This window comes from Ursus arctos, unplaced genomic scaffold (genome assembly GCF_023065955.2).
Source record: "Ursus arctos isolate Adak ecotype North America unplaced genomic scaffold, UrsArc2.0 scaffold_14, whole genome shotgun sequence".
Classification (NCBI taxonomy): domain Eukaryota; kingdom Metazoa; phylum Chordata; class Mammalia; order Carnivora; family Ursidae; genus Ursus; species Ursus arctos.
Window position 1 is genome coordinate 65,968,549 of NW_026622808.1, and position 22,550 is coordinate 65,991,098.

The window sequence follows — 22,550 nt, forward strand, 5'->3', positions numbered from 1 at the left end:
CAAAATTCGGGATTCTGTTTCTCAGTTGTACAAGCTAAATTTCAAACACTCAGCAGCCGCAGGTGGATAGTGGTGACCGTATTGGACAGCACAGGTGTAGACCGTCATCATCATAGGAAGCGATGCTGGACAACACTATAGATACCCCTTCTCTAGGTGCTTGAGCTCTCTGGGCCTTGATTTCTTCTCTGTATAGTGAGGGTTACACAACACCTTGTTCATAAGATGTTCTGGGAATTAACTACCCCATGTAATGGGCTCAGCACAGTGCCTGATACAAAGGAAACAGTAAGTGTTAGTGCCTGCTCTTTTTGTTATCATCATTATTAAATTACTTGTAGAAGCTATTAAGTAGCTAGTTGGAACCTTTTCTTTTGTAATCAATATTTTCCAAAAATGTTCACTGAGTACTTACTCTGTGCCAGGCACTGGGCTAAGTACTAACAATACAGAAATAAACAGAATATGGCTCTGGCCTAAAGATAGCCCAGAAATAATTACATTCCATGTGGTCTGTGGATTGTGCCAGTGTTGCTCCTCTTGTATCCTTGTACCCAGTGTCTGACATCTGTTAGGTGCTTAATAATTATTTGTTAAATGGATGCATACAATGTGTGGAATTTGCACAGAAACCGGTGGGGTCCAAAGGGACGTGAGCTAGCTGGAAAGACTTCACAGAGTTGGTTGTATCTGTGGATGTTAAAAGATAAATAGGGGATTGCCAGTTGGACACTGGACAACATAGGCTCTTTCCTGCAGCTCAGCCCTGCATGGCAACACAGGAGGGCTAGATCGTGGAGGGCACGTCTACAGGTATCTACCTGGCGGCACTGGTGCACTGCGGGCGGCTACGTCAGGGAAGGGCAGGTACTGCAACTGGCATCAGTAGGAGGGTGGGCTGGAGGGCTGAGGCCAGGAGGAGCCGGCCAGTATCTCAGCTCTGGGAGGCGGCAGCCATAGGCAGAGAGAGAACATTAGGTGTCAGCCTCACTGTTCAGTAGTTGTGTTCCATGAGATGCTTTTTACCGACAAAAAAAGGTTTAAGGTGTCGCTGTCTGCTTCTCTCTCTCCCAAACACTCCCTGAAGAAAGACAAGAGTAATGGGAGGTAGATGAGGTTGCTCTGCATTCTTGGAAGCTCTTCGGTTCCTGAGGACATTCCAGAGAGGTGTCGCAGTTTTCAGGGAGTGTGTAATTAAACCTAGCTCTGCCTCTCAGGGCTGTTTTGGCAGATTTCCTCTGAATGAATCACCCGTGTATGGTACACCACTTGTACAGTTTAATGTGTTTCCATAAATGTCCGTCAGGAACACGGGCAGCCCTTCTGTGGTGACTCAGAGCCGTTCTCTCTGGGGCTTGGGAATGATAATACCACAGCTGACTTAAAGATCTGTCTCTTAGAGATCTGTTACTGAGAACTGTTTTTCCATTAGAATGGTTTGGGACCTAACTAGATTTAGTGATGACATTAAAACCATCATTAAACTCTTCCCTCCACTTTGCTTTTACAGTAAAAACTTATAATGAGATCTCAAGGGACATAATCACCTACCTCTCCAGACTTCCCCAGTCTTCTGATGATTTAATTCTAAGTAAAGCCAGCTCGGTTGAATTAAGATCCACTCCATCTGTAATAAGTGCCTGTGAGCAGTTTGTGTACATTCATAAAAGCCATTTATTTTAGGCCAGGAAATATTAATGAGGCATTGGTTTCATCAGTTCTTAGAGAAACATTTGTTTACTGATAATGGAAAGTTTCTGAAGAACTTAAATTCTAAAAGACACCAAGCAGGAGTCCGTTGCTTGGCAAGGAGATGATTGAACTTTTCCAGGCTACAGTATCTAAATGGTTTTTTAAAAGGAGAGGAAACGAAAATGAATTGAGCAGTTAGGTACTTTGCATAGCCTTTAAAATTTTTATGAGACTTAATCTCATTATATCTTTAATGAGGCATCTTCATCCCCATTTTGTAGACGAGGTAGGAGAGCTTAAGTGACACTTCCAAGGGCCTAGCTGTTAATGAAGATTTCAGCCCAGCTCTGCCATCCCAGAGTTCATCCTCCTGTCGCCCCATTCTCAACCAAGAAGTGACAGCTGGGAGAAGTCTAAAGGGGAAGCACTTTGAGGACCCAAGTTCATCTCCTCCGTGGCACCTTCTGGCCACCATCTGTGTGCATCTGAGAAACACTGGTGCTCTGCGTTAGTGAGTAGTGTGCCACAGGAAGACAAAAGGTCAAAATAAGATTGTAGGACACCTGGGAAGTCTGTCACCAGTAGCTGCAAGGGACCGTGAGGCATATAGCATCCACGTGAGGAGAAAGGAGCTGGAGAGCCAGGCCTGCAGAGACCTGCTCTTGGTGACCCTGGCTTTGTCCTAAACTCAGGGTCGATTCTCAGCATAAGCGCTGAGCAAACACCATGTGCTAGACTCCATCCCAGGCCAGGGGAACAGCAGGCAGAGTTTCTGCTCTCACGGAGTTTACATTCGAGTTGGAGAGACGCATGTAAGAAAGATGTTTTCAGACAAAAGTGTTCTGAAGATCATCAGGATGGGGGTTGCTTAACGAGGGTGGAGGGGAAGACCTCTCCAAGAAGTGACGTTTGAGTCTGGGGCAGAGTGTGCCAGATACTGGAGTAGCACTTAGTGTGTCCAGGGGCAGACATGGAGCCAACGTGGCCAGAAAGAGTGTGGTCAGTTCTCACAGGGACTGGAGGCAGGGAAGCGAAGTGCCGTAAAGCCATCTGGAGGGATTTAGTCATGGGAGCCGCGTGAGCTTCACATGGGAAAGAGATGGCTGCTGTGGAGAATGCACAGAGCAAAAGGGCCTTTGAGAAGTCCCGGCAGGGAGAGGTGTCTGGGACTCAGAGAAGCGGGGTCACCTGAATCTTCAGAGAAGCTCTGGGTTTAGATCTGAGTGAAACTGAAGTGGTAGTTCTCAAGCCACTTTACTATTTTAAAAATTCTCGAAGACCCCAAGAACATCTTTATGTGGATTATATCTGTCACTGTTTACCAAATTGTAAATTAAAACAAAAATTTAAATATTTGCTCTTTCATTCATTTTAAGATAATGATGATAAATCCATTATACGTTAACATAAATAAAATGTTATGAAAAATAACTATATTCTTTCAAAACAGAACAAATTCAGTGAGAAGAATGGCAGTCACCTTAAGGTCTGGCTTTATAGAAGTCAGCTGGATGCCCACATCTGCTGCTGTATTCAGTCTGTTGTGATACCACATGTCTTGGAGCTTCTGGAGAGAATGAGCAGGAACAACGCAAATAATGTGTTATTATCATGAAGTAGTTTTGACCTGGAGACCTCCTGAAAGGGGTCTCCAGGACTCTAGGATCCCCAGACCACACTTTTGAGAACCACTGCTGTAAAGAGACTTGCCATCAGTTAGCCAGGAGAAAATGACAGTGGGTGGATTCAGGCAATTCCTGGGGATCACAGAGGTGTTTCCGCAACAAACCTCATCTCTGGTTGAAACCCCCTACACTTCCATAGCCTGTGCTCTCTTAAATCCTCTTCTGGTTTGTTCCTCTGTGTGCTGGGGCAGTGAGGAAGCAAGCTATGTAAGCGCCGGTGCTGTTGAACGGAAATGTACAGGCTCAGGGCGGGGGACTGCATCTCTGTCGCCACCCTACATATGAGGGCCCTCATCTGTGCCATGTGACGGCAGCAGCAGAATGGTTTTCGTTTGGTTATAATCTTCCATCCTCCTATTTCTAAAGAAAGTACCCCGGTTTTACTGATAGCGACCATTTAGTCACTGTGACATACCAATCTTGCATATAAGTCTGTTCAGGTGTAAACATAGATCCTATCCCCCTCTACAAGTAGAGTTAAAAGCAGGGCCTGTTTGGTGGTATCAGCGTTTGGCGTTGTCTTTTTATCAGAAAGCAATTGGGGCGCCTGGCTGGCTTAGTTGGTGTAAAGTATGTGACACTTGTTTTCGGCGTTGAGAGATGGAACCCCCCGTGTTGAGTGTAGAGATTATTAAAATAAATAAATAAACTTAAACAAAAAGCTGTTGGGGCTCTTGGGTGGCTCCGTTAGTTAAGCATCTGCCTTTGGCTCAGGTTGTGGCCCCAGGGTCCTGGCATCGAGCCCTGCATCAGGCTCCCTGCTAAGGAGCCTCTTCCCTCTGCCTGCCGCTCCCCCTGCTTGTACCTTCTCTCTCTCTCTCTCTCTCTCCCTCTCTCTCTCTCTGTCAAATAAATAAATAAAATCTTTTTTTTTTAAAGGCCATTTTTATTTCCATGTAAGTGTGATTTTACTCAACTACAGCTGACTTTCTTTGCTTTTCCTCCTGCCTCCCCATCCAAGTAAAACATATTACTGTATAATTGAAGTTCATGGGAAGATAGGGATTACTTAATAGGAAATCACATTACAGCAAGGGTGACTGAGAAACTCATGTTTTGTTATGCAAGCCAAATCTACACTGCCCACTTTTCACAAATTTCTATATATTTCTTTCTGTAAATTTTTTTCTCAGCTTAATATGGTTATTTAATTTTACAGAGGAAAATCTGATGAGGAAAGGTTTCTATTACAGTTATTTACATCATTTTTTCAGTTTAGCTATGTCGTTTTTTTAAAGGGAAAAATACATGGAAAATATACAAATGCTTTGTTTTTTACTGATTTTTTTTTTTTTTTTTTTTTTAAGATTTTTATTTATTTATTTATTTGACAGAGATAGAGACAGCCAGCGAGAGAGGGAACACAAGCAGGGGGAGTGGGAGAGGAAGAAGCAGGCTCCCAGCAGAGGAGCCTGATGTGGGACTCGATCCCATAACGCCGGGATCACGCCCTGAGCTGAAGGCAGACGCTTAACCGCTGTGCCACCCAGGCGCCCCTGTTTTTTACTGATTTTTAATCAGTTTATGACTCATATTTTCTTAGATTTTTTTTAATCCTTGAAATTTACATGAACCATTTATATTAAAAATATGTGACCATTTTGAAGATGATTTAAGGACATTAATTTGTACTTAAGGCAAAGAGAAATCAATTTGTAAAATAATTTCTCGAGAATGTGGGACAGTTTCTAATGAACATTTCCTGCTTGCTCTGTTCTTAGGCGTTTTTCCTGGTCTATGCTCTGGGATGTCTGAGTATTTACTATAAGAAGGTAAGATGTTATATTTAAATAAAATCCACTTACACTTTTCCTTGTGTTAAAAGCGGGCTGTAGTAATTTTCGTATTGCTGTAATACAAATGCACCTGCTTTCACTGAACAAAATTGGAATTGAATTTTTTCTCTAAGTTTAGGCTTTGGGCCCTGAATTGGGATTTTTTTCTTTCTTTCTTTTTTTGGAGGGGAGGTAAAATTGTACGTATGTATGTATGTATTTATTTATTTGAGAGCATGTGCGAGCCGGGGGGGAGGGTGGTAGGGGAGAGGGAAAGGGGAGAGAGAATCCCAAGCAGACTCCATGCTGAGTGTGGAGCCTGATGTGGGGTTCGATCTCACCACCCTGAGATCATGACCTGAGCCAAAATCAAGAGTGACATGCTTCACCAACTCAGCCACCCAGGTACCCCCTGAATTGGGATTATTAAGGCAGAAGCCAGCTTTGACTCTTTCAGATTGAATTTCATTTCCAGAGACTAGAAGAAGAGCAATATCTTAGATAATGATCAGGAAATAGGTGTCCAAACTGTACTAAAAATTAAAACTGCCAGTGTTCAGTGCCTACTTCGTTAAAGGCTATATGTTGGGTACCTTACAGGTGGTACTTCCAATCCTTGCCTCTGCCTGGTAAGAATTCTACAAATAAGGTAACAGGTTCAGAGGAATTAGGTAACTCACCAGAGGTCACACGGCTAGTCTGGTTAGAATTAATACTTGAAGCTATGTGAAGATTTCTCCAAAGCCTGTGATTCTGTACTGTAGCCTGCCTCCCTTAGAAGAAAGGCCCATGAGAAGCTGATACCGTTGCTTACCTTCTGGTAGAGGCCTTGGGGGGCTGGGCACACACGTAGAAAGGGAGACTTCACTGTACGTTTTTATGCTTTGTGAATTTGGACCATGTGAATATAATACCTATTTAAAATAATTCAAGTGAATTAAAAAGAGAAAGGTAAGCAGAACAATAAATAGAACAGAGAAAGCATATTTTGTTCTGTTCTTGGGAGTACATAATTTTATCATTCATCTAATTCTAATTATATAAATTCTTTTCAAGAGTATTCCATTGGTTTGAAAATAGGTATTGGCTGATGGGTGACTCATTCTCCCAAATGGTGGCCATTCTTAGCCCACCTTGCCTCCTCTCCTGGGCCTTAGCTGAAATTCACGAGAATATTCCACTGCTATGTAGAATCCTCAGCCTCTGGAACATGATGGGCTCTCCATATTGGAAGTTCAGCCTTCCCTACAAGACTGTTGCTTATTACAGGGGGGCTGAGTGTTTCCTTGCTTTGGGATTTAAAGGCCACACATATATGGAGTTTCTACCTTAGGAACAATTTTTTAAAAAGAAGAAAAAAACTCTAGCTCATATTTATGGATTTAAAATCTCAGGCTGAGACAAACTGAGAAAGTCTCATTGACTGAGCCCTCAACCAACCGGAGAATTGAACGTTCTCTGAACCAAGCCATTCACCATCTCTTCATATCCTCCTTTAGAAACAAAATTCTCTTTGAAGCAGCTGGAGAATTCATTTGTGCCATGAGATAAATTCTCTAGTTTCAAAGACTAAATGGGGCATCCTTTTTTTAAGCTTTCACAAAATTATGTTTTGGTTTTTCTGAATGTGGCCTGACATAGTAGCTACTTGCTTGGGTCTGTGAAATGTTTGGAACATGCTGCCCTCCGGCTCTGGTGGACTTGTCACACTCGAGCACCCAGCACACGCTTGTTCCTGTGCCCAGAATGTTCTTGTGCAGCCTTAGGTTCCCCACCCCCCCGCCCCACGCCGTTCCCTTCCATTTGGCTACTTCCTCCTCATCTCAGACGTTGCTGTTGCAGGGCAGCCTTTCCCAGAGCAGCACTGTCTGATAGAAGTGAATATAAGCCTCAGACAGGAGCCACGTGCGTCATTTTAAATTTTCTGGTAGCCACGTGAAAGGGTTTAAAAGACAAAAAGTCATATTATTTACAGAGTTTCTTTAACTCAACATACCAGTCTTGTTTTCTTACCAAGTCTTTGAAATTCAGTGTGTATTTTCCACTTGAGGCACATCTCCCTTCTGGCCCATGTCTGGTGCTGCCACACTGGACAGGACAGGCCTAGATCCTCTGTTAAGTCTTCTGTCACGGGCGCTGTGTGTGTTTACTGCTTCAGCTCCACACCTGGTATAGATGTCAGTTCGCTGGCTGAATGATGAGCGAATACATACATAATAATGCCCTTTTTTCCTTTCACCAACATTAGGAGCCTTTAACAGTCATGAAGCTCTGGAAAGCTTTCCCTGTAGTTCAGCCCACATTCAGGACTACGTACATGGCATACCATTACTTCCGGAGCAAGGGCTGGGTGCCCAAAGTGGGACTTAAGTATGGGACAGATTTACGTAAGTAATTCTTGACTCAGTAGAACGCTGGTTCTCAACCAGCATTTGCAGCAGATCCCAGGGTGAAAACTGAATTGGTAATGTGTGCTGTTGCTGATTTTTTTCTAAGATAATGTCTTCATTTTGGCTTAGATTATTTGGGTTGGGGTGGAGGGTTTGTCCAGGAGTGAAAAGGAAGTCTAAGGGGAAAGCCTGGAAATAGAAGCCTGTACCCCAAGTATTCAAATTTTCCTCTCCTCTGCTCTGTAATCTGAGAAAAGAGTTTACAGCCCCCACTCCCCTCCTCTCATTAGCCATGTGATTGTGTGATATAAGGCAGTCCCTTACCCTCTAGGCCTCAATTGTCTCATCTGGCAAATGAGAATAATCATATAATTGTAATAATCCCAGCCATCCTTTGTTGAGCACTTACTGTGTGTCAAGCATTTTAAAATTCATTATCTCATTTAATTCCTAAAGCAGTCCTATACAATGGATACTCTTACTATTCTAATCTTTTTCTGATGGGGAGATTGCAGTTGTGAGAGAATGGGTCATTTGCCCCTAATAGTTTCCAGGGCCAGCAACTTAACAGAGCTGGACTTTGAATTCTGGAGCCCACGCTCTTAGAAACTGCCTGTTCTTATCTTAATAAGTAAGGATTCTGGACCAGATGGGCACTTCATTCAACAGAGAATTACTGAGAGACTCCTGTGGGCCAGGTCGTCTTAGGTGCCAGGAATACAGAGGTGAATGAGACAAACACAAAGCTGCCTTGATGGAGCTGCTTGTGTTTCTGGCTGGGGAGATGAATCAGCAAATAAGTAAATATATAATGTAATTTCAGGGACTATTAAATACTAAGAAAAAACAGAAAAAAGGGATAGGGAGTAAAGAAAGTTAGTTAGGAAAAGACTCTGAAAAATGTGACCACAAACAAAAATGTGACCACAGCGAGGGAACCAGGTCACTTGGGAATCTGGGGAAGAACATGGTAGGCACAAAGTGAACAGCAAGTGCAAAGGCCCTGAGGCAGGGATGAACTCAGTCAGTCTCAGGAACAACATAAAGACAGGATGTCTAGAACTTAGAGATCCCAGGGAAGAGTGAAGAACATAGTAGGCACAAAGTGAACAGCAAGTACAAAGGCCCTGAGGCAGGGAAGTTTCAGGAACAGCATTTAGATAGTGTGTTTAGAACTTGGAGATCCCAGGGGGGAGAGTGACATGAGTTGATGTCTGCAAGTCAGCCTGACGCAGAGCATGTAGGGCCTGGTTGTTATTCTGGTGATTGGAAGTCTTGGGAGATTTTGAACAAAGAAGTGACTTAAAATGAGCAGGACCCTCTGTCTGCTCTGTTAGTAATAGACTGCAGGGTGGGACAGGGACAAAAATGAAGCAGACAGACTTAGTTAGGAAAGCTGAGCCCAACTAGCCCTGAAGACAGAATGGATGTCGGAATTTCAATTAAGAGGAATCAGGTATAATGCCTGCATTCCTGTATTTCGGACGTATTAAGTATGTCCAGTGGAGATATTATGAAGAGAGATGATTCTAGAGCACAGGAGAGCCTTCAGATATAAATTTGGAGTTGTCATTATGTAAGCAGCTCTCAAAGCCACAGGCCCGGATGAGTGGACGTAGATCCTGGGGTCCCTCCCAGCACTCCGTGTCACTGCTAAGTCCCTCAGACATCTGCTAAGTGAGAGTGCTTCCTGGATGTTTTCAGAATTCTGAGGCTCAAACAAAAATGTCAAGATATTTGAGAAGTCATGGCCCTTGAGGTCTTGTGAACTGTGTCATATGCTTGTTTCATGTGTTTTGAGCCTTTTTTTTAATACACAAAGCCAATTCAATCTTTTAAATCTTTGAATGCTCTGAAATTGTGCTTAACCTGAAATCATAGGAGAGTCTTTAGGAGACCCCAGCATAAAATACTGTGTTTGTAGATTGGTGTGTTTTTCTGGGTCAGGAGTCCACACCTTTCATTAAATTCTCAAATGGGGAGGGTGTCAGCAGTCCAAAATAAAGGTTAAGGATTTCCTATCCCTCTGAGATAAATGGTTTCTTTTGTTTCTTCTATGCCTGGATTTCAGGTACAGATATGCTAACTCGGGGTTAGCACACAAATGGTCAGGATTAGCTTGAGATTAGTTTGCTAGGTTTCCACATAATTGTGTTGGCCGCAGTTCACAGTGTTTAATAACTTATGTGCCTGTTTCATTTTCCTTCATTGGCTTCCCACCCTGTTCTCCTTTTCATACTCCTGTAAGAATAGCCGTTTGGTGCAAACGGTTGGCAGGTCTTCAACTTTCTCGTTGTATGGGTGAAACTTGAGTTAGAATTTTCCAGTCGATAAGGCTGCAGGGATACTTTCAGAGGTGGCGTGGAGCTAGTGAAGAGAGCTCTTTGGGTTCACAGCCAGCTCTACCTCTTTACTGTGTGACCTCAGGCAAGTTACTTCATCTCTCTGAGTATCCTTTTGCTCATCATATAACACGGATAACACGGTCTTCTTTACAAAAAAGGAATTAAAAATTGCAGGGGAAAGGGGCCTTTGTTGAGTGCCTTCTAAGCATACCTCATCTCACGTATTTTCAGTGCTAAGCCACATTTGTGGATGAAGAGTCTTTTTTAAGATAAACCTCCTTATAGGGATGGTTGAAAGAACAGACAGTTTTTTTTTTTTTTTTAAGAAATAAAACAACTGTTCTTTCCCAACTCTCTGGAGGCCTTTGCCACAGCTGGGTCATATCATGTACTTCTAGCTGCTTGTATAATTAATGTGAGAGCAGGTCTCTGACCCAGCAGCAACATGAGGAGTGTCTTCACATTTCCTGCTTTAGCAGGGGTTCACAAGCAGTGCTAGCCTGGGATAAGAGGAACAGCTTCCTGGGGCGCCTGGCTGGCTTAGTCTGTGGAGCATGCACCTCTTGATCTCAGGGTTGTAAGTTGAAACCCCACATCAGGTGTAGAGATTACTTAAAAATAAAATCTTAAAAAAAAAAAAAAGAGGAACAGCTTCTTAAACTTTTCCTCTTCTCTGGGCACAGCTGCTTGGTGCTTGCTGCTTTTTAACAGTAATATTATTTTAATTTTGAGGGTCGGTGATCTAATCACACATACCCTAGAACTGTCAACACAGGTTAAGCCCAGGACATCCCCTTAACCATTGTTTCTGCTTATAGAGGTAATGACCCATGACAAAGGGCCATTATGAAATTCACATCTTATCAGGGAAACTCTTCCCTTGAATAAATCTTATGAATCACTTTTCATCCAGGAGCAGTACTCGGAAAAAATGATATGGATCTCAAATTGAGTGCAGCTGCCGAGCTACTTGACCTTGATCACCCACTGGTGAAAACCAGATTAGAAACCAAGTGGGAGCCTTTCCTTACATTCCCCACCCAAAAGCTCCCCCAGCCTCTGGCTCTTACTGTGAGCCGGCGCCTTGCCTTGGTGCTTTTCTTCCCTCATCTTATTTGGTCTTAATACTCCTGTGAGACATATGGCATTCACCTCCTTTTATAAGACGCTGAGGAAATTATGGTTTAGAAAGGTCAGGGAAGTTGCCGAGGGTCCCACAGCAGCTAAGTATGGAGGTTCGCTCTGTCTGGGTCCAAGGTCTGTGTACTTCCACCACACCAAACTGCTGTCGCCAGCCAGAAAGCTGAAAACCAACTCCAGGTGTATATTTTTTTCTGACGTGTGCTGCTACTGGTCGATGTGACCTGAGATCCAGTTACTCCTTAGCCGCCTTCCCACACACTCCAGTTTTGGAGTCGCGTTGACTGAGTTTGGTCATGTAATTTCACAGCAGCCTGCGAAGTAGAAGTCGCAAGACAAGTGGAGTGATGGGAGCCATTAGAAGCCAGCGGAGTACAGGGTTCCCAGAGCCTGAAGGAGCCCTCCCTATTCACGGCGCCCAGCTCAGAGGCTGGTAACTGGTTCTGCCTCCAGGGAGAGGCATCGAAACAGCTCCTCTGTACTCATCGCAAAGAGCTGTGCCTTCTTCCCACGTCTTGGTTCTTTCCTAAACCACTCTCTTGGCTTATTTTTCTAGACAAGCTTTTTAAATATTTTTGTTAAGATTTTCCACATCTGCATACACGATGCATGGTATTGCTGCATGCAACTCATAAGAATAGAGACATTCTCCTCCGTAACTATAATACCATGCCATACCTGAGAGAAGTCAGAACTTTCAATATCATCAAAATACCAGAAAATTGAAATTTCCCTCTTGTCCCCACAATGTCTTCTGCAGCTATGGGGATTTTGTTGTTGTTTTAATACAGGCTCTAGTCACCATGTATCCTATCTGGTGTTGTAGGTTTCTCTTTTATTTTGCTAGGGCTGCCATAAGAAATTACCACAAACTGGAGGGCTTAAAACAGCAGAAATTCATTCTCTCACTGCTCTTCACAGCCCTGGAGGCCGGAAGTCTGCTGGGTGGTAGGGGACATCAATCTCTTGCCTCTTCAGCTGCTAGTGGCACCGGGTGTCCCTTGCATTATGGTTACATCACTCCAGTCTCTGCAAAGAGCCTTTTTCAAAGAAGGCCACCCTCACAGATTCCAGGGATTAGGACATGGATGTATCTTTTGGGGGCTCCATTCACCCCACCACAGCCTGTTTAGCTTTTTTTATCTGTAACAGTTTCTCTACCTTGTTTGTTTTTCATGATATTGAATTTTTGAAGAGTCCTAGAGGATATTCCACGTTCTAGATATGTTTAATTGTTCCCTCGTGGACATTCTTTTGCGTGCATAGGTGTTGTGTGTATTATGCCCCATCAGGAGGTACTTAACATCAGGCTGTCCCACTGTTGATGATACTAAGTTTGATTACTTGGCTAAAGTGACCATTATCAGATGTCTGTTGTAAAAATGCATATTTCCTTTTGTAATTAACAAGTAATATGTAGGATGAGACTGGGCATATCCGTGTCTCCAATAATTATAACAGTTGCCCAAATTAATTATTGCCCTAATCCTTTTCTAATTCTGTCATTCCTTCCACATGCCATATCTGGCTTTCATTTATAAGAAGGAGCTTTCTCTTCTTTACCCCGTTCTTTCAGACTTTATTTTTGAATACCCGGGATTTCTTAAGACTTCAGAAGTTTCTATCTTTCTGCTTGAGAGGCATTTTTGTAAAACGATTTTATCTTTCACTCTGAATACACTGTCATCATTAGGATTACTATCCTAGGTAACATTCTGAACCCTCACTTTATGCCACCCACTGTGCCAACACCTGTATCTTCAATTACTACCCCCAGATTTCAGTATAAGGAGATTGAAACACAAGGCGTCTTCATGTGGTCTTGACCCTGAGAAGACTTGAACTTGGGTCTGATTCCATGTTCATGCTTTTAACTTCTGAGCTATACCACCATCATCAGTCATCTGAAATGACCCGACTTGTGGTTGGAAGCTGCTTTCCAGCTGTGTAATGTTCCGGTGTTCCAGATGCACATTACAGATGTTTGCCTGATCATAAATAATGGTATTGGAGTGCTAGAAAAGATCTCAATTTCCCCCTCGTTCTTCATTTTGTAATTTTGGAAAATGAGGCTCAGGGATGTTAGTAACTTGCTTGAAGTCACACAACCGTGAGTGGTAGAAACCGGGCAGGAAACAAAACTCCTGAATTCAAGTTCATTCCAGTAGGTGGTTTCCTTCCACTACACCACATCTCAAAAAGTTGAGGATTGTATGTTGGGGTATTTATTTAAATTTGTGCCCTTATGCAGTGAATTTGAGCTGACTTGCCAAATCCTTTAAATATAATTTAAATAGGAAGTATAATAAAAAGGAAACGTAACGCTAGAGAATGTAGTCTAGGTGAGGGGGTGCTATATTGTCCATGGGCCTACAGGGTTACTACTCATGCTATCAGGTTTTTCTGAGCTTGCTGAGCCTAGAGCTACAGTACAGGTATGGCCAAAAAGGAAAATTCTATCAGTTCTTCAAAGGATAAAAAGCTTTTCTGCATTGATTTTGCACTGGGGACAGCCACAAGCTTACAGATGTAATTGTGTATTAGTAAAGGTAATTCTTTACAGCTGTAGTTACATATAAACCCCAAATCTCAGAGGCTTAACAACAAGAAGTTAATTTTTCGTGTGAAATCTGAAAACTGGTATCTCTGAATGGTGAGCAGATCAACTCCCAAAAGTGCTTCAGGAGCCCAGGCTTCTTCCTTGTGGCTTTCTGGTCTTCACCACATGGCTTTCAAGGTCATCTTCAAAAAGGAATAAGTGCAGACTCTGTACATGGCAGGGTTTTTTGGGCCAGCCTGTCTGCTTGGAGACTAAGAGACATCATCTAGCCACGTGCCTGGAAAGAAAGGGCTGTTTGATAAACAGCCACTCCCTGCCACAGACGTTGTGCCTCTGAAGGGTTCCCTATGCAGTTGCAGAGTCCGAGGGGCAGAGCCCTTGCCCCAGGCTCTTGTGGGCACTGGCTTTTGACCTTCACAGATTGAATTAGTAGGGCAGACTGATCTCCAAATGGCCTGTGTGGTTATGTGACTATTTTCCCCACCTGACTGAATTTCTTAAAAATAGTGATGATCCTTACTCATCTCTAGCACCAAGACTCAAGGCAGCTTATACCTGGCTGGAGTAGCTCAGACACTGAATTGCTTCGATTTGAAATTAATAACAAAGTATCCCACATTATGTGTACTTCACATGTTTGACATAATTTCACATTCTCCCTCTGGAAGAGTGTAAGACAAGAGGCAAGACCAAAATCACTTGTATTTGAATTTGGATTTCATTTATGGGGTGAGGGTGAGATAAAATTGTTAGGATCCTGGCCACAGATTTGCTTTACTAATTGCATTTTGTTCCAGGGGAAGAAAACAATTTGGGTTTTAAAAATAGACCACAGGGCATATTGCAGATTACCCATATACAGATAATTGGGTATTTATGTCTCTTTGGAGAAGAGAAAATGTCAGTAGTAAGATTATGCTTTCAAGTGGTTATACATTTTCTTTCTTTTTCTTTGCAGTGTTGTATCGAAAAGGCCCTCCATTTTACCATGCAAGGTTTGGAGTGATTTTTAAATAAGTTAATGGCTTAAAGCGACAGGAGGAAATTTCTGACCTCCAGTGTAATTTTCAGTGTCACAGAAACTATTACAGTCATGTTTCTCTTGACCTATGAGGAATAGATGCTCTAAATCTGTGCCTTATACGCTAACATTGTTGCACTATATGTAAAATAATAAATAGGTTATGATAGATGTGTTGTAGTGTTACGCATTGAGTTAATCTATGCAGTAATTGTTCATCTTAATATCAGTGAGTGTTAGTATCTAAACAGTTGAGTGAATTCATGGTTTTCTTTTTGGAAGAAATATTTCCGTTCTCTCCTAGTCAGTGTTGAGATGAGCCTAAAGTTTGTAATGTAAAGTAAGTGTTTTTCGTTAATATTTTCCCTAATAATGTTTCAGGAGCATTTAGGATTAGACGATGTATGTTTTATTTTCTGTATCTTTGTTCTTGGTAGAACAAGCATTATTCTTTTTAAGGAGGTTGATTTCATGCTCTTTATTTTCACAATGCCCTCTATGTGTCTTCCAGTTACTCCGTCATTGTCGAATTAGTTGATGACCATTTTGAGGGCTCTCTTCGCAGACCTTTCAGTTGGAGGTCACTGGCTGCCTTGAGCAGAGTTTCAGTTAACGTCTCCAAGGTAACATCAACTTTGGCATTCACGTGTCACTTAAATGGTTAGTTGTTTTTTTTTTCTTAAATGTAATAGAATCATAAAAGTCATCTGTAGGAACTTCACACTTCCAGTGAGGTTCTCAAAGATGGGGCTAAAAGCTGACGTCCTCTCACATTCCCTGCTATCACCCACTGGTGCTGAGCTCCAAGAACTGAGCTTCAGAGTTTCCTGTAGTGATTGATGTAGGTGGGCCTTGCCTTCCTTCCCAGGGTGCCATCAGCACATGCTCAAAATTCACACACATTCACAAGGGAGTCAAAACATTGATAAATTTCTTTTCAGAGCTAGCAGATCTCTTGAGGAGAGAGGAAGGATATTAATATTTATGGCTAAGCAGTGTTCATGTTTTCTCACCACCCTGTTGTTATCCTCATCCCTAAGGGTGAGGAATCAGAGTCAGAGATGTTGAGTGACAAACCCAAGATCATGCAGCTTATATGCAGAATTGGGATTCAAACCCAGAGTCAGTCGTCTGACTGCCTGGCTTGTGTTCTGCTGCATTCTGCTGCCATCAGGATAGGAGGGAAATTTCATCTTACACCAGGACTACTAAGGATGAAAGCTTTGTGTGTTCTCTGTTACTGAACAGTTTGCTAACTGAACACGGATTGTGAACCCCCCTCTGACTCTGCATCAGTGCTGCTGGAGGCACAGTGGGAGGGGGGCACCAGAGGGTCCAGTAGAAGCCAGGTGGCAACTGCCTTGAGTACAGGTTAAGTTGCTTATGCGTGGCCTATAAAAAGTAGCTCTTTTAGAAATAGGGAGTCCATAATGTTTCTAGTATTTTTATACCCATTTTATGGAACTTGTAGCATATACTTAATATTTTAAATGTTGTGTTTATAATCCGTATATTTGCTTTATTTGCATTTTCTTGCCATGTCAACAATGACTAAATGGCAGGTCCTTAGTCTAGATCTTGGGCCCAGTCACGTTCCTAGGAGGAAACCAATGTGCTTTGTGAGTTTCCAAGAATACACAGTGGGAGGAAATGGAGACTGCCTGCATTTCCTGCACCCAAATTTATATTATTATTATTGTGTGGGATGTGGAAGTTTTCTTCATTTCTCAATAGGAACTGATGCTGTGCTATTTGATTAAACCCTCTACCATGACTGACCAAGAGATGGAGTCACCAGAATGTATGAAACAAATTAAAGTTCAGGTAGGTCATCTCAGAGACAAACTCATGGCATCCCAAAGATTCTGTCCACCATATTGTGTCTTCTGGAACATGTGGTCCCAAGAAAAGAAATGAAAACCATCTTGCCTTTATAACAGGAAGCCCCGTCAGGCCCTCTCCCTGCTGAGCCCGCTCTCACTCCCCTGTAATTCCTGCTGCTGCTTTATCTGCCATGTCATCTGGCTTCCATCCCCACCACTCAGCTGACACTGCTCTCTCAGACGGCCTGGGACCTCCTGGCCAGGCCTCTCCCAGATCTCATTCCCAGAAACCAAAGTGGTGCTGCTAACTCACTCCCCCACCTCGATCTTGTCTGGCTTCTGGGGTTCTGGCTTCTGAGTCCTGGCAGGTGTTTCTCTGGCAGGGCTGCCATCCTGTCTCCCAATATTAGTTACTATTTCTGCCCCGTGCCCTGTGACTCCTCCCCCACATCCAGCACGTGGTTGATTTTCTTTATCTCTAACCTTGCACCCTTCCTCCTGGTTTGCACTGCTGTGGCCCCTGCAGCCTCACCAGGCAGCCTCCCCAGGCCCCGTGCCTCATCCGTGCAGTTGGTCCTGCTCGTGCCCGCTAGGTTAGCTGTTCATCGAGGGCCAGCCCAGACCCACTTCCCCTCCTCAGCACGGGCCCAGATATACCAGCGCCACCTTGGAGCTGGTTCTAATGTGAAGTGCTAGCTTTCACACTGGCACCCCATTCCCAAAATGTGCTAGTGGGATACCACTCCCAAGGCAAGTTCAGCTTTTAAGGTCTTGGTGTGATTATGGTAGATAGTATTTGCATGGAAGGTGTGCATTGCTGCCTTCACCTTTCCCCCAGGTGTTTCATGACGAGGAATGGGAACAGGTGTCATCATTATATAGGCAGTTCTTTGTGAAATGTTGCTGTGCTCTCACACTCCTAGCATGTTCTTTCATTTCCGTCTTTGAAATTTTTAGTCACCTTTTTATTTTCATTGGTTACAGGAGGTGATTCTAAGCCGTTGGGTTTCTTCACGAGAGAGGAGTGACCAAGACGAACTTTAACAATTCAGCCTCAGAATTCTGATTTACCAACACATACTGTGAGTCTCCTGCAGTAAGCCAAGTTCAGTGTGAGGTAGAGTCCTCTTATTATAACCGCCCGATTATCGAGAAGTTTTAAAGGGCATAACAGTCCCGGCACCAAAAAGCAGTTAGTATTTTACAAGATAAAACTATAAAGGGGAGCAAAAAGAGCCCCATCCTGGCCTTCACATTCTGTCCTTGGGTCAATTACTGACTCCTGACTGATGCTGAGCTGCTCGTCTGTGGGCTTGTGTCCTCCCCCATTCAGTAAGCAGGTCAGACTAGATAAGTCCCACGAGGACTCTTCCAGCAACAGGGGAATTCTGTTACTGTCTGATTTTACCCGAGAATGACAGTAGTTTACATTGATATTCCCAGTACAGTATGCACGCGTCTCTTGTTACTCACCTCCAGTTGCTTTCTGAGAGTGCTGGAGAGAGAGGAGATTTGGGAATTGTAAACCTCTATGTTCCGTTATGTTAAATGGAACAAATAATGTGTCTCACCTTATCTAAGAACTTGAACCAACTACTCAAACGCTTAAAAATCTGTTTTGTCAAGGATTTCCGTGTCATAAAGCCTTTAAAACCTAATCTTTAACTCTCAGTGAACTCACTGATGGACATGTTTGTGTATAGTACACAGCAGTATTGTACACTATTAGAAAAAAAAAAATTGCGTCTTCAGTGAACTTGTTATAAAATTTAAAAATGCTGGGAAATAATGTATGGAGGTACAGAATGAATGCAATTAGCGTTTGGTAAAACACAATCAACCGAGCCTTTTTTGAAGCTGGTTACATACCAGTGAAGGTTTGCGGGGCGGCAGGGGTGGAGGGGTAGATGCGCAGAGGGGAAGCCAGTCAGGGAAACACGTCAGATTGATCCAGTGTCCAAATTCATGACACTGGCAGGCAGTCGTCTCCTTGGCACTACATACCCCACAAGTGGACGGTAAGAGCCGGAAGCTGCGAGATGACTAAGACGGGTATCTTTGTGCGTTCCTTTGACACGTGGTCCTGGAGCTCCGGGCAGCCCGCGATTCTGCTTGTAGTTGTGTGTGTGCACACGGTGCTTCTGTTCATGACATGTTCCTGCTCTCTCACAACAGAATCATCGTATCTGCACGGTCTACATTGTAAGCTCGTCCTCTTTTGCCCCTGCCTCAGACCAGTAATGACCATCAGTTTGAAATAGCTTCTTAGTAGTAAGTCCTTTTGCTCTTCATTAGTGATGCTAATAGCTCAACATTTGTATTACTGGCTTTGCTTTCTCCAGGCTGCTTAGCAAAGTAAAAGACTTGGCTTTGAAGCATCACTTTCTCAAAACCCTGAAAGTCAGCAGAAATTTCAGGAGCCATTTTTTCCCTGTTTCATTTGTCATTGGTGGTGATATTTCATGTGCCTTTATGGTAAAAACTCTTCCGTGAATCCTTCATCAAAGTACTATCCTCCTGTGAGCACTCCACGTCACATCTTATCATCAGCTGATGTGCCTTCAAGGTTGTGGGGACTCCTTTCATGTAACGGCTACGGGAAAGATGTAGAAAAGCCACAAGACCGCACAGGTATTATTTCTAACTGAAAGCTCTAGAAGGATGTCCAAAAGCATCATCTTTAGACAAGCCTTATAGGAGCGATTTTCCTTCTTCACGTACAGTCTGAACGTCATGTAGCAGGCCGTGCGCTCTTCAGCATTACCCGAGGGCCCTGGGGTTCTGGAATCATGTACCAGCAAAGCCTCACAGTTACTGGCTAAAAGCAGGATTCGTGGAACTTTTTTCTTACTTTCTGAATAAATGTAACAGACGGTATGTGTTTTTTTTAAAAGCTCAGGTTCGGCAAGGTTGGAAATTTGCTCTGTGATAAAACCACATTCAGGAGTGGCTGCGCTTCACTGGGGGAGTTGCTGCCGCCTCACTGAGAACAGAAGTTGCTTCAGCTGCTCTCTTCAGAGTGTGTTTACGTGGTTCTCAAATCTCGAACCTTCCAGGCTTGCTTTAAAACTAATTCTTCACCAAATCCTCCTCTGCTCCATCACTTTCCAGCTCTCCCAAGGCTCTGAGCTGCCCAGTGTAGCGGCATGTGCTCAGGGGCATCGCGCTGACCGGCCGCGCACCCTCCATACGAGAATTTCACTGGCTTTGTGAAAGCATGCCACACTCAAGAACACCACGAAACTTTGTGGAACCAACGCTTTTTGCAAAAAACCCAATGCAAAAAACCGTATACAAATAAGGGGGGACACATGTTTGGCCAAGATTCTATCTTTTATAGGATCACCTTTCTCTATACGTTATCTCTTTTTTTTTTTTTTTTCCTAAGGGAATTTCGTAGACCTTTAAAACTCACCTACTTTCTTCGTGGGCTTTTCCACTTCCATAGGAGACATTTTTACTTAATAAAGCGGGGGAAATGTTGTGACCGTACATCACACATCAAAACAGCACAAGCGTTGTGCAATCAGCTAAGACCAGCACATGCTGTGTGGTCCACACAACTTGAGTGATTTTGCTGCAGACTCGCTCATTTTTTTGTTTTGTTTTTTGATAGCCAATATTGTATACCATTTTTTTGCAAAATTGTTATAGCACATATTCAGGTAGTGGGCGTTAAGGTGGGGCAGACACTTGTGTTCTTCTCCCACAACAGATTTTTGAGTTCAAATGGTGGGACCCTCCCTAGGACGAAGGTTCGAGTCTCAGAGAGGTGGCCACCACACCCCACCGCCACAAAGTGCAAGTGGAGGACTTGACCCAAGAGCTCTCGGTCCTGGGTTTCATGCCTTTACAAGATCTCCACAGCTAAAGTGACACCAACCTAGAAAAGCATGTGAAATCAGAAATACAGCACACATGACTTTCAGTCCCTTCCAGCCACTCAGATTCATTTTGGGGGGCGAAAGCACTCCTGTTGTAAGAACCACCATACCTACCATTTGTTAAAGCAGTTATCTGTGTAGTTGATTATTTTTTGTTGATTCTCTTAGCTTCCATTTTAGAGGCTGATATTTTCTGACCTCATTCCTGAACTGAGGGGAAATAGCGACATCTGTGCCTCTACTGTCCTAAGTTCTCCTGTAAGGAGATGCCGTTCCAGAAAGTAATTGATTCATAACATTATGCTTGGCAGGGATTAAACCAATGTGAATGGGGCATGGATTTAGGCAGGTTTACCAGGGTGGAGTTGGTTAGATTTCTCTTCCTTTTTGAACATAGTGTGCAAGTCTGAAAAGTCACTGTTACTTGTGGAATAAAATTTTGTCTTTTTTTCCCCCTTATCATTAAAGCATTTTCGTTGCTTTTTAAGTTACTATTTATCTGAATGTGATTTTTAACTTAGTTTTCCCCTTGTCAGGGAGTACATGGGTTAAAAAGAAATAAGGTGTCTTCTCCCACCACCCACCTTCCATTTATGATTGTACCAACTGAATTGAATTTTTAAAAACTGTTTACAAACTCCAGTAATTAAACCATGAATGTTAACTTCCTTAAAACTAATGGAGGTCCATTTCTAAAATTGAGATATTTAAACCCCTCAATTTGGGGTACCTGGGTGGCTCAGTTGGTTAATTGTCCAACTCTTGATTTCAGCTCAGGTTGTGATCTCATGGGTAGTGGGTCAAGCCCCATGTTGGGCTCTGCGCTCAGCAGGGAGTCTGCTTAAGTTTCTCTGCCTCTGCCCTTCCCCTCACTTTTGCTGTCACTGTGTGTGTCTCTCTCTAAAATAAAAAAATCTTTAAAAAATAAAAATAAGCCCCTCAATTTATCGTAAATCTTTGCTTTCTTATATGTAAGCTGAAAAAAACTTCATCTTTCTGCCATTTTGTGAAATGCAGGGATGCCTTAGGAATACATAATATGAACACATATCTGTGAAACTTAAACTAAGAGGTAGTATTTTGTATTTCAAAGTAATTCACTGTTTTTTTTAAGATTTTATTTATTTATTTGACAGCCAGTGAGAGAGGGAACACAAGCAAGGGGAGTGAGACGGAGAAGCAGGCTTCCCGCTGAGCAGGGAATCTGATGTGGGGCTCCATCCCAGGACGCTGGGATCGTGACCTGAGCCAAAGGCAGATGCTTAACGGCTGAGCCACCTAGGCGCCCCTCACTATTTTTTTTTAAGTGAAAGTTTGCAAGCATTTAAGATTTTTTAGAATCTTTACATTTTCAGAAATATTACACAGGTAGATATTCTTCCTTTTTTTTTTTTTTTTTTTTTCAGATTATTTTAGAGGGGCGCCTGGGTGGCTCAGCTGTTAAGCGTCTGCCTTCGGCTCAGGGCGTGATTCTGGAGTCCTGGGATCGAGCCCCACATCAGGCTCCTCCGCTGGGAGCCTGCTTCTTCCTCTCCCATTCCCTGCCTGTGTTCCCTCTCTCACTGGCTGTCTCTCTCTGTCAAATAAATAAAATCTTTAAAAAAATAATAAAGATTATTTTAGAGAAAGTGGGGATTGAGAGAGAATCTCAAGCAGACTCCCTGGTGAGCACAGAGCCTGACACGGGGCTCAATCCCACAACCCTGAGATCAGGACCTGAGCCAAATCAAGAGTCAGATGCTTCACTGACTCCACCACCCAGATGCCCCTCTTCTTCCTAACTTTCAAATGGCACATTCTGATAGAGTAAAAAAAGTGGCATCAGAAAAACCTGGGTCCAAATTCCTAGTCTACACTAGGGAGATGGTGGTGACCTTGGAACTCTTGCTTCTGAACCCTAGTTTGCTCACCTGTGACATGGGGATAATTACTACCTGCTGAGTGTGTTTTGCAAACTAAATGAAATGACCAATGAAAGGGTCTGGCACATTCCCTTTCAGAGAAACCAAAAGTGTAAGCAGTGCCATAATTGCTTTCTCTAGGAAATGCACAGCCAATTTTTATGCCCTAGTAGGTGACACAGTGTTGGAGAGGGAAGTGACAGAAAAATAGTTTGAGGTAAAGTAGCGAAGACAGTTCTGGAGATGGGGAGAGTTGTAGTAAGCACCTCCTGTGCAAAGGGAGCCAGATACGACCATTGTGTGTGTGTGTGTGTGCGCGCGCGCGTTTTAAAGC

General features: G+C 43.2%; 1 protein-coding gene across 10 annotated transcripts in view; it reads left to right on the top strand.

The window, feature by feature from the left end:
• The window catches only part of TSEN2 (tRNA splicing endonuclease subunit 2), a 105,583-nt gene that overhangs the window by 80,763 nt on the left and 2,270 nt on the right, over positions 1 to 22,550 (top strand). For 5 of the 10 annotated variants that reach the window (XM_044385078.3, XM_026501393.4, XM_044385080.3 and 2 more), the window contains 6 exons: positions 5,099 to 5,149; positions 7,401 to 7,539; positions 14,546 to 14,582; positions 15,120 to 15,231; positions 16,343 to 16,432; positions 17,416 to 20,804. In XM_044385078.3, the coding sequence (XP_044241013.3) occupies positions 5,099 to 5,149; positions 7,401 to 7,539; positions 14,546 to 14,582; positions 15,120 to 15,231; positions 16,343 to 16,432; positions 17,416 to 17,475 (489 nt within the window). In that variant the 3' untranslated portion in view covers positions 17,476 to 20,804. Of the gene's footprint in view, positions 1 to 5,098; positions 5,150 to 7,400; positions 7,540 to 14,545; positions 14,583 to 15,119; positions 15,232 to 16,342; positions 16,433 to 17,415; positions 20,805 to 22,550 lie in introns of those variants that run through there. The other 5 variants (XM_026501395.4, XM_057311949.1, XR_008959133.1 and 2 more) reach the window with 4 other exon arrangements.